General features: G+C 39.8%; 1 protein-coding gene across 1 annotated transcript in view; it reads right to left on the bottom strand.

The window, feature by feature from the left end:
- Window positions 1-1,010: 1,010 nt before the first annotated feature.
- LOC109089650 (integrin alpha-X-like) overlaps window positions 1,011-11,879 on the bottom strand; it is a 62,343-nt gene continuing 51,474 nt past the window's right edge. Inside the window, exons 28-30 of the mRNA XM_042734767.1 lie at window positions 3,865-3,978; window positions 1,370-1,479; window positions 1,011-1,261 (exon numbers count right to left, since the gene is read on the bottom strand). Of these exons, the coding sequence (XP_042590701.1) occupies window positions 1,177-1,261; window positions 1,370-1,479; window positions 3,865-3,978 (309 nt within the window). The 3' untranslated portion in view covers window positions 1,011-1,176. The remainder of the gene's footprint in view (window positions 1,262-1,369; window positions 1,480-3,864; window positions 3,979-11,879) is intronic.

Genomic DNA, 11,879 nt, shown 5'->3' with positions numbered 1-11,879 from the left:
TATTTTTGGGCCAGTGCATTTACCGAGCCCCTAACTCTACTAAGCCAAACCAACCCAAAAAACTAAAACCATAAAACAAAAGATGAGAGGGGATGCGTGCTTGTGAACTTGGCCTGGCTTGGATGGGTCTTTAGTGGTCAGTGAACGGTTGGACCGAGCACAACCAGGTTCAGACCTTAGGTTTGAACCTTGGACGTTTCATTCCCCTAACCCTGCTTGTGAACTTGGCCTGGCTTGGATGGGTCTTTAGTGGTCAGTGGACAGATGGACCGAGCACAACCAGGTTCAGACCTTAGGTTTGAACCTTGGACGTTTCATTCCCCTAACTAACCTTAGATGTTTCATTCCACTAACTCTAACCCTAAATCTAAGGCTGAACTAAACCACAACCTAAACTTATATGTCACAGACCCAGCGATTAGAAACCTAACTCTCACTTTTTAGGCCCAATGCTTAGACAAGCCCAGCTCCTAGACCGGAGATGATCTCACACGATGTGGTATAATCTGACAAGCGTGGGCCCATGCACCTTTCCTCAGTCTCCTTATTCCAAACGGGCCTAGACGGGGGCTACAAATCTTTTAAATCTAACTCATTTTAATAAAACCTAACCCTACTTTGCCAAAACCTAACCCCAAATCTTTTAAATTTAACTCATGGTATTAAAAATCATTGGAACATAATGCATGTGGTTAAAAAATATTTGAGGCCATTGTATGGCTATATCGGTTTTCTGAGGGGTCAAGAGGTCATACTCATAATCAGAGGTAAGAATGAGACGGGATGCATTCTTGTAACCTTGGCCAGGCTTTGATCGGTCTTTAGTGGTCAGTGGATGGATGGACTGATCACAACCAGGTTCAGACCTCAGGTTTGAACCTTGGACGTTTCACTCCCCTAACCATGTGAGAAAAAGGTCCTCTGATATCACAAATTTCTGCTTGTTTTTTTTTTTTAATCAGTTTTCATTATAAAGAAGAAAGTTAAGCAATATTTGAAAGACTGTAAATACTTTTATTGTGGTAACTCATTGTTAAGCTCACTGATAAGGTAAAGATTAGTAGTGATGTAACAATTTCAAAATTTAATTCTTACAAAGTGTTCTAAATCAGGCCTAAATATTTCATTTTCAAGCACACTCAACGCTGTAGTATCTCTTAACAGTTTGACTGCAGATTATTGTGGCATGTTTTGCTGTCCCCCTGCATCTCCCTGTGCCTCCTCCAGCATCTGCTTGTACTGACTTTTGAAGAATCCAGCTGAAAAGGGAGAAAATAAGCAGGAATAAAGCATTTAACAATATAGATAGTAAAGACAGGTGAAACTGAAGTGACAGGGATTAAAACTGACTTTATGATGGTGATATACCTTATAGAGGGCAGCAGTGATGAGAGCCAGTAGCAGCAGTCCTCCTATTACCCCTCCAATGATCTCTTTAGTCAGGTCTGCCTCCTCGTACACCTCCACTTGAGTATTAATCTACATACATGGAAACATGTCACTTTTTAGTGCAGTCAGATGTCACACTCATTAATCACATTTCCCACACAGATGCTCCATGTCAAACAATAGATACATGATTATAATTTGGGCTACTTAATTGATTAATAATGTTGGGGACTGATCATATGAACATACTGATCATATGAACACAAGTTATAAACTGTATATAAGTTTATAAACTGTATATAACAATATATTGCAGATACAGTGGGGAAAATATTTATTTGATACCCTACTGATTTTGTAAGTTTGCCCACTTACAAAGTAATGGAGGGTCTGTAATTTTTAATGTCGGTTTATTTTAATGTATAGAGACAGAATTTTAAACAAAAAAATCCAGAAAAAAAAACATTATATAAAGGTTAGAAATGGATTTGCATTTCAGTGAGTGAAATACAATAATTATTTTATCCACTATCAACCAGCAAGAATTCTGGCTCCCACAGACTGGTTATGTGCCCATGTGGATCACAGATTAGTCCTGTCACTTTAAAGTCCCCATGAAATCAAAATTAAAGTTTTTTTGGGTGTTAGTATCATTATGTTAGTCTTAAGGTTATATATAAGGCAGCGTGCTCCAAAACAGTGACAAAATTCGCATTTAGGAGATATAAGCATTCAAAGCTTAAACTTTGCCACTTCCATTTTTTTGACATCACATTGTACTGCATCTTCTCATCAAATCTTCTGACCCATCAAATGTTCTCTAGAATCCGAAGCGCCTGCCCCCAGACGCTGAAGTGCAGGCTAAGATCGGTCATTTGCTCACAGTATTGTATTTCCAGTACAGTGAATGGCCCCTAGTGCATAATGTAGACGATAGGGAATGATTCAGACAGTCTAAATAAGCTTTTGATTGGTGCAAATGAGGTCTGGTTTCACATTGTTTCACGTGAACCGCAGCAGCGCACACAGTCTAATCTGGACTTTGGCTCCGGTCCAGAGACGCGATCACACAGAGCAGATTGTATGCGCGAGTCGGCATATATTAAAAACTACACAACCTCAGTATGTTTATGATCACTATTTAGTTTCTACTAAGAGTTTTATATTGAATCTATGGGTTAATCTATTAGACTGTGGCTGTCAAATGCAGCTTTACCAAGCTCAACGGCTCTGGCCTAAGCAGATATAAACAAAACGCTATTGGCTATTTCAAAAGGGGGCGGGGCTGCTCGATATATCCTGCCCTTTCTTCCTGTTTCAGTTGAAATTATATCACCACATAAAATAATGCTGCATGTTTCAAGGCACTTCAGGGGACCTTTAAGAAGTTACTCCTAATGTCAGCTCATTAAGTGTATAAGACACCTGTCGATACAATCTGTATCTTCCATTCCAACTTCTCCCACCACAATGGGCAAGACCAAAGAGCTGTCAAAGTATGTCAGAGACAAGATTGAAGATCTTGAATGGGCTGCAAGACCATCAGCAAGAAGCTTGGTGAGAAGGAGACAACTGTTGGTGCGATTATTCAGAAATTAAAGAAATAAAAAACAACCATCAATCGGCCTCGGTCTGGAGCTCTGTGCAAGATCTTGCCTCATGGGGTAAGGATGATCATGAGAAACGACTTCACCGCATTGAGGGGCAAATGGACGGGGCCATGTACTGTAAAATCTTGGATGAGAACCTCCTTCCCTCAGCCAGAACACTGAAGATGGGTCATGGATGGGTCCTCCAGCATGACAATGACCAGAAACATACCACAAGGCAACAAAGGAGTAGCTCAAGAAAGCTAGCCAGTCTCCAGACCTCAGTCCTATAGAAAACCTGTGGACGGAGCTGAAACTTTGAGTTGCCAAACAACAACCAAGAAACCTTAAGGATTTAGAGCGGATCTGTAAAAAGGAGTGAATCAAAATCCCTCCTGAGATGTGTGCAAACCTGGTGACCAACTACAAAAAAAAAAAGTCCTACCTCTTTGCTTGCCAACAAGGGTTTCACCATGTTGTGTTTTGCTTGGGGATCAAATACTTATTTCACTCACTGAAAGGCAAATCAATTTCTAACCTTTATATAATGTTTTTTTTTTTCTGGATTTTTTGCTTGGTATTCTGTCCCTATGTGTTAAAATAAACCTACCGTAAAATTACAGACCCTTAATTTCTTTGTAAGTGGGCAAACTTACAAAATCATCAGGGGATCAAATAAATATTTTCCCCACTGTACAGGACTGTTCAATCAAACAGAGAATGGTTTTGAGAGCTCTTCATGCATTCATTAGACTTGACATGAACTCTCACTAAATTACCTGGACAGACGCTGCAGTTTGTTGAGAATCAGAGGAAAAGAAAACATATTGGCTTTGAGAGCTCTTTATGCATTCATTAGACTTGACATGAACTCTCACTAAATTACCTGGACAGACGCTGCAGTTTGTTGAGAATCAGAGGAAAAGAAAACATATTTGCTCTTGTCATAATCCAGATATGCTGAACTGACCAGTTGAAAAACAGCAGCTCTGAGTCCAGTCTAAGAGAGACAGATCATGAGAATGATGACACAAAAATCTGAATATATGATCTGTTTTGTATGGTAACCAAGAAGGGACATGTTCGGTTCACTTGTGGTGGCCATGACTTATTAACTCATGGGAAGTGATAATATGTTATGGCAACAAGATCATTTTGTCATGATAACGACATCCTTATGTCGTGGCCACGACTTTTTTTGTTGAGGGAATGATATATTTTTCTTGTGGCCACGAGTTTAAGGCATAGACACACCATAGCATAGCAACCTGGGATTATTAGAGATTGATTTATTAATATTTTATTCTAAATTAAGAAATTATTATATTAATTGTCACAGAAATTATTACACTATTAAATTATTTTAACCATAGGCATTGGCTACTGAACTGTATTGTGTGAGATGTAGCTAACATTCAAATTAAGTTTATAATGAATAAATGTTATATAAAGTGCATAAAATAAAGTAGGCCTACAAGAGAACATTTTTATCCATCTCACACTCTTGTAAGCCCATTTACTGATCGTCTTTTTTCCATAATATTATGTACATTATAATTATTATTATGTTGGCTTGAGAAAGCCGACATATTGTAATGCTATTTAAACTTATTATTATTCTTCTGAGACTAAATTTTGCAACTCTATCTCATCCTAGGGCTTTAATGCTACAAGGACCAAACTCAGCAGAGACCTGGGCCCGTATTTATCAAGCTTCTCAAAGTGCCATTTTAGTCTTAACCCTCTGGAGTCGACTAACGCGAATATGCGTTTTGTGGCATATCATCCTGATAAGACCGAAAAGAATTTAAATTACACTTTCAGTTTTGATCGTACAGATAAGAGCAATACATCAATCGAATCTGTTAAGGGTCTACTTTTATCACACATAATAACAATAAAACTTTGTGCATTTATAAAATAAAGAAAACAAACAAAGTGCGCTGTCTGCCGCCTTGTTTCTGCGTGATCTTCATTTAGAAATGCGTTATTAAAATGAACTGTAACTCAGCAAATACTCAACACTGAGACATGAGAGATAGATCTATAGAAAGCTTGACATGTCTACTTTTAAACTGAGTAAGTCGTATCGAAAACAAATATTCTGTGATAAATCAATCCTTATGAAAATAACACGATGCCCAGTCCTTCACGTCTCCCTTCATTATTTCTAATGTGACCACGCCCATGCGCCAAGTGAGCTATTGATATTACAGTTGTCTACGTGAAGCTCACGGCAGGTAACCACCCACATCAGAGCAAACAAAGCAGCAAGACTGTACTTCACGTTTTTTAAATGTTACTGTTCGCTTCTGAGGAATGAGGAATAAGAGATAATTCACCTCAATAAGACCGCTGAGAGGAATAAGATTTGGATTACCACAGAAAGAAGAATGAAGCAGCTTGACCCAGCAGAGATCATAAACATAAGTCTTTTTTATAATTAATCTACTTGTATTAGTTAGACTTTTTCCAAAATATAATTCCTGATTAAATGTATAATCAAGTGAAACATTATGAACTTTAATTTACATCATCTCAATGTTTCACGATGCCAGCAAAGCAAAGCGAGCCAATGCAAATAAGCAGCCCACTCAGGAATCTGGAACATAGCTAAGACCAAGCAAGGCACACACTCCCATCTCTTCAAAGTCTCTTCAAAAAAGTATGTCCTTCAGAGCACATAAACAATATACATTTTGGAAATGCCAGGTATGTTATGTTCATTTATATATTTCAACATGACACATGAGCCTGCATTTATTTGATCCAAAATACAGAAAGTTGCATTTGCTAAAACAATAATATTGTGAAATATTTTTGCTATTTAAAATAACTGCTTTCTATTTGAATATATTTTAACATTTATAGCAGCAGAAAGTATCTGGTTGCATGAAATTTGGGGTAAGTACCTCTTTAAAATTGGAATAGGCTTTTATTACTTTATGATGACATCACTGAATTCAATGATGAACTGCGTTTAACTGTCATTTTGCATTATTGACACACTGCTTTCCTAATTGATGTTGTTCAGTTGCTTTGACGCAATCTTTTTTGTTTAAAGCGCTATATAAATAAAGATGACTTGACTTTACTTGACTTTATTTAACAGGGCGTACAGAGATTTTGTTTGTATTGGCATTATTTGTTTGTGTTCATTGTTATAAATATGCTTATAGTAATTGTGAGTACTTTCGTGCAGTTGTAGCAGCACTATGCATTGCCTAGTTAGTCAGAACTCAATCTTTACCAAATTTAATAGCAAATTCAGATAGAATGTTATAAATAATATTAGCAGCAGTTTGTATAGCAAGCAATTATTATTGTTATAGTAGGGGCAGCAGAAAATACTTTAGTTGTATGAAATTTCAGTGATATTGCATGGATGGGCTACAGCAATTCTAGTATTTTCATGAGCGTAGCAGCGGTATCCAGAATCAGATTGCATTATTAGCGAATTATTAATAGCAGTATGTATAGCAAATCAAATCATGCTTTAGGTGCAGCAGGAGTAGGTAGACCGTAGTTTACATTCACTTTTATTCATTTTGCAGATGCTTTTATCTAAAGCAACTTACAATTGCTGAAGTTTCAGTGACTAAAAATGGATGGTATGTGAACTCCTGAAGTGAATAGGCATCACTTGCATTTCATTTATTTAAAAGGGCTTAGCAATTCTAAGTACCTTTGTGCAGCTGTAACAGCAGTATGCATAGTTATTCAGATTGCACGTAGGGAATTTAACAGCAGCAGCATGCATAGCAAATTCATATGCAATGGTAGAAATAATAGCAGCAGTCTGCATCTCAATCCAGTTATTGTTACTATATAGCAGCAGCGACAGAAAGTACATTTAGTTGAATGAAATTTCAGTGATAAGATAGCGCTTGGATGGTAGTGAACTTTTAAGGTGAAATAGTCATTTTATTACTTTACTATTCAATTCAACACGATTTACAGAACGCTTCAAAGCGAAATAAGCATTAATTGGTTGGTTTTGGTTATTTGTAAAGGGGCAGTAGCAATTCTAAGTTTAATTATTTTGCTAGCAGCAGCAGAAAGCGATTTAGTTGCATGAAATTTTAGTAATAAATCATGGAGAGTAAATTTAACTCTTTAAAGTGCAAAAGGCATCTATTACTTTGCTTATTGAACAGGGCTTGATTATGCTTCGTAAATTCTGATAAACATTACAACCGCAACAGCTCGCACAGTAAATTCCTACTAGAACATTGTGAATATAATTAACAGCAACAGCATCTACTCAACTCAGTATTGAAATATCATCATAGCAGCAGTAGCAGAAGTTTTGTTGCGTTGGCTGTATCACTGCATATATTGCGGACAGCTTTACCTATCGTAATGGGTCTACTGACTTGTCACGTTGTGTCACTCGCATCTGACGTAGACACCATGTTGAGTAAAATAGCTACTTGGGCCCAATTTATGAATCTCTTGTGCAGTAGCAGCAGCTTGCATAGGCATTCAGTCATTGGGATTTTCCTCAGCAGCAGCATGCAGAGTATTTCTATGTTGCGAATTTTAATTTGGACAATTAATATAAAACCAGACAACTGCATTTAAATAAAGTCACTGTAGTGTACTGCTCAAGACCATCTTGGAACGAGCCATGCCTTTAGCAATGATGTGTCATACAATGTAAAAATTATCGTTCTTAATATGCAATATGAAAATTTGAATTAATTAAAATAAATGAGCAGCTGCTTTTGAGGCAGAATTAGTCCTGGGTATATGACACCACAACTACAGGATGTACAGTGATTTATTCTTTTGCCAAATATGTTGTTCGCTTCTAAATGAGTTAAAGGTAAGTATTTCCATTGCAGTAACGCTGATAAACTTTATTGAAAAAAAATAAAATTACATCTCTTGAATGACAATTTTAAAATTATTTGCTCAGGCCGCCCGAGCCTGAGTCAGGTGGTTGCTGGGGGTTACTTCATCTATCAGCCTACAGTGTGATTCCTGTTTGTTAGCGACACAGAGTGTGCGTTTCTACCTAGGTAAGTTTGAGCTATTGGCTCAGACACACATAGTTATTTAGGTCATTAGTTAAATAAACCTAAGGGTACAGCACCCAGGTTCACATTGTTAAAGCCACTAGTTAATTTATCTGGGCTCCATTAGCCCAGACTAGTTTAGGCTATCTGGTCAACCGATCAGGTACACACAACAAAATATCAACACACATAAACAATCCACCACATATAAGTCAAACACAAAAACTCACCACATAGATAGCAAACACACAGTCTCACGGCAGCAGTACATATGTCTTGGCAATAGATCTGCTTGTTCTGGGGGGTTTTACCTTATATTTCTTCTGCCTATAGGGATGATTTTAAGCATATTATTGTATAGCAGCAAAATACATATTTAATTGTTTTGTTTCCTTCTTCCAGCTTTGTTGGAGGGTTATTTTATATGCTTTTTGTACAGCAGCAGTATGTCTTAAATACTCACGGCACCGTATCGCCGTATGCATTGGCAGTAGCAAGTTCCTGTACTTGCTTGCAGCAGCAGCAATGATCTACAACTACAGCAATAACCGACAGCAGCAGCAATTCAGCAGCAGCAGCAGTGTAGCAGATCTATTCCGCCATGACCAAATACATAAACATTGTCATATCCATCACCTTGCTAAAATCTTCCGAGAGTTGTCATGATTAAAATATATAGCTTAGTCATGAAACTCTAGATCGCGCAGGCTGATGGGCTGTTAACGTAACCGATGATATTCAGAGTTTTAAATGACTTGGCACAAGCTGACTGGTTCATCCTGCATATGCAGCCAATAAGCTTACTGCCTTGCATTTATATGGCTGGCTAACATTCTCTAGAGATTCCTCCAGTGCGCTTTTCAGAGTTTCTCTGAAACCCTCCACCTTCCCCAGCTCCACCTGTATAGATCTGCTACGTGGTTATTTTATATGCTATTTGTGCAGCAGCAGTATGTCTTAAATACTCATGGCACCGTATCGCCGTATGCATTGGCAGTAGCAAGTTCCTGTACTTGCTTGCAGCAGCAGCAATGATCTACAACTACAGCAATAACCGACAGCAGCAGCAATTCAGCAGCAGCAGCAGTGTAGCAGATCTATTCCGCCATGACCAAATACATAAACATTGTCATATCCATCACCTTGCTAAAATCTTCCGACAATTTTAATGATTAAAATATATAGCTTAGTCATGAAACTCTAGATGGCGCAGGCTGATGGGCTGTTAACGTAACCGATGATATTCAGAGTTTTAAATGACTTGGCACAAGCTGACTGGTTCATGCTGCATATGCAGCCAATAAGCTTACTGCCTTGCATTAATATGGCTGGCTAACATTCTCTAGAGATTCCTCCAGTGCGCTTTTCAGAGTTTCTCTGAAACCCTCCACCTTCCCCAGCTCCACCTGTATAGATCTGCTACGTGGTTATTTTATATGCTATTTGTGCAGCAGCAGTATGTCTTAAATACTCATGGCACCGTATCACTGTATGCATTGGCAGTAGCAAGTTCCTGTACTTGCTTGAAGCAGCAGCAGCAGCAGCAGCAATGATCTACAACTACAGCAATAACCGACAGCAATTCAGCAGCAGCAGTGTAGCAGATCTATTCCCTCAAGACCAAATACATTAATATTGTCATATCCATCACCATGCTAAAATCTTCCGAGAGTTGTCATGATTCAAATATATTTTTGATAATGACAATATATATTAAATTAATATTTAATGTCAGGCTTACGTGCTGGAGTAAAGACAGAGAGAGCAAGATAAAGAAGGTAATCTTAATTCTTTTAATAAATACACAAGGAATGATGAAGGAAACATCAACACACATAGGGTAACCAAGTACGATAACCGGCCACACAATCAAGACAAAGGGGAACTAAAGTACATGAGTAAATGAGGATAATAAACTAGACACAGGTGAACAGAATGACACAATCAAGGGAGACAGAAACTAGGTCAAAGGAACACATGGGAATGAAAACAAAGTAAAAGTCCATGTAGTGTGACAGTCCACTAACCACCCCCCACCCTCCCACCCCCCCTTCCTGGAAGGTGTGACCTTGTGTCGATGAGACAACAAAGGGTGGGATGAAGGGGGATTTGAGGCTGATTTATACTTCTGCGTGGAACCTATGGTGTAGGCTATATGTCGTAGGCTATGTGTCAGTTTTCAATTATACCTCTGCGTCATTGTACGCGTTGACGTGCAGTACACATGCAAAACGCTAGTCTGAAGTGTCCACAGGCATGTTGCCGTTGTAACCCGCAGTACCACGACAAAAACTGAAGAAGAAGCGACTCGTCGGAGAAGCATTATAGCCGTGATGGCGGCAAATAAATATCAAATCATTAAATCATTATTTAAAACAACAAAAAGGAGACAACAACGGAACAGGAGAAGATATGGCATTCTTTCAATCTCCACAAGGACTTGTACCACGGCAGATCAACATTTTTGGTTGCGGGCAATTATTGATGTATAATGCTATGTAGTATAATAAATGATAAGACACTTGTTCTTTGCTTTTGTTTTATTTTATATAAGAAGGTGTAACATTAAAAGATTAAAGTGCACATTATAAACACACATCAAAACTCAAGTACATACGGAGGAAGGGGTTCTAGCAGACCAATCACAGCACTTGTGGTCCGCATAGAATTGACGCGCTATTAGATTTTTGGAGAGGTGCACATCAGGCTATGGCATAGGCTACAGCGTAGGGTGTGCGTCTATGCATAGGTTATGGCATAGGTCTGACGCAGAAGTATAAAGCAGACAACCAGGGTGGATCAGATGGAGGGAGGATCCAGAAGGCCAAGGCGGAGCAGATGGTTCTGGCGACTGAGGCAGAGGTGGGTATCCGGAAGGCCATGGTGGAGTCAGAGCGAATGAAGACCAAGGTGGGGCTGAAGGGAGGGAGGAGCCTGACAGAGCCAGAGGGACTGAGGGATGAAGCGCTGCTGGAGGAGTGGATTCCCGGGATGACTGTTGGTCAACGACTGATTAAGGCAGAGCCAGAGGGGCAGCCTGGTGAAGCTGGTGTACTGACGGGCCATGGTGGAGATGAGGGAGCTAGGAGCCATGGTGGAGCTGCTGGGTCCAAGGTCCAATGCAGTGTCAGAGACTCGGGAGCCAGAGGCGGAGACAAGGGATCCAGCAGCCATGACGCTGATGGAGACTGGCTCAGAGTGAACTCAGGGGCTGACAGGATGCAGCGGTGGAGGTGGTGAGAATGATACGGGAAGAGGAGGTGGGAGAGGGAGGCTGGAGTTTGGGTTCATTAGGGGTTTCTCGGATGGTGTGCTGTGCCCACACACACTAGATGGCAATTCCCAGCACTGGGAGGATCACGTACAGGGTTGTTTCAGGTCCGACAGATGGCTCAGGGCAGACAGATAATTCCAGGTAGACAGACTGTTCAACATACACAGACAGTTCAATTATGACCTCTGTGGTCGGGACAGGACAGACAGAAGATGATGGCAGGAGAAAACAAGGAATATCCGTGTACAAATCAAATTCCTCTGAGTGCAAGCTCAGCTCACCGCTGGCGGTGGTGCAGTGGATGGGGCTTTCCTTCACGCCCTTGATCCCTACGGACACTTCCGCTGTCGTGTGTCTAGCAGTCGGTTCACGCATCTAGTCAGATGATCGGGGCTCTGACTCCAGGGCGATCCTCAGTTCAGTCGCTCCTTTAGGCGCTGACTCATCGATCAGGGTGGGTTTTGGCTCCCTGTCTTTGGTGGGCTCAAACTGTAGCTCCGCGTAGCAGGGTGGTGGTAGGCTGGGCTCTGGGTCGACCATAATTTAACAAAAGAAAAACTGACAAAAATGAAAAACAAAACATGGGAACGCACGCCGCTTTACTTT

The sequence above is a fragment of the Cyprinus carpio genome, chromosome B12, assembly GCF_018340385.1.
Source record: "Cyprinus carpio isolate SPL01 chromosome B12, ASM1834038v1, whole genome shotgun sequence".
Taxonomy (NCBI): domain Eukaryota; kingdom Metazoa; phylum Chordata; class Actinopteri; order Cypriniformes; family Cyprinidae; genus Cyprinus; species Cyprinus carpio.
Note: the sequence above shows the minus strand (reverse complement) of the source record. Positions and strands in the feature narration are given on the sequence as shown.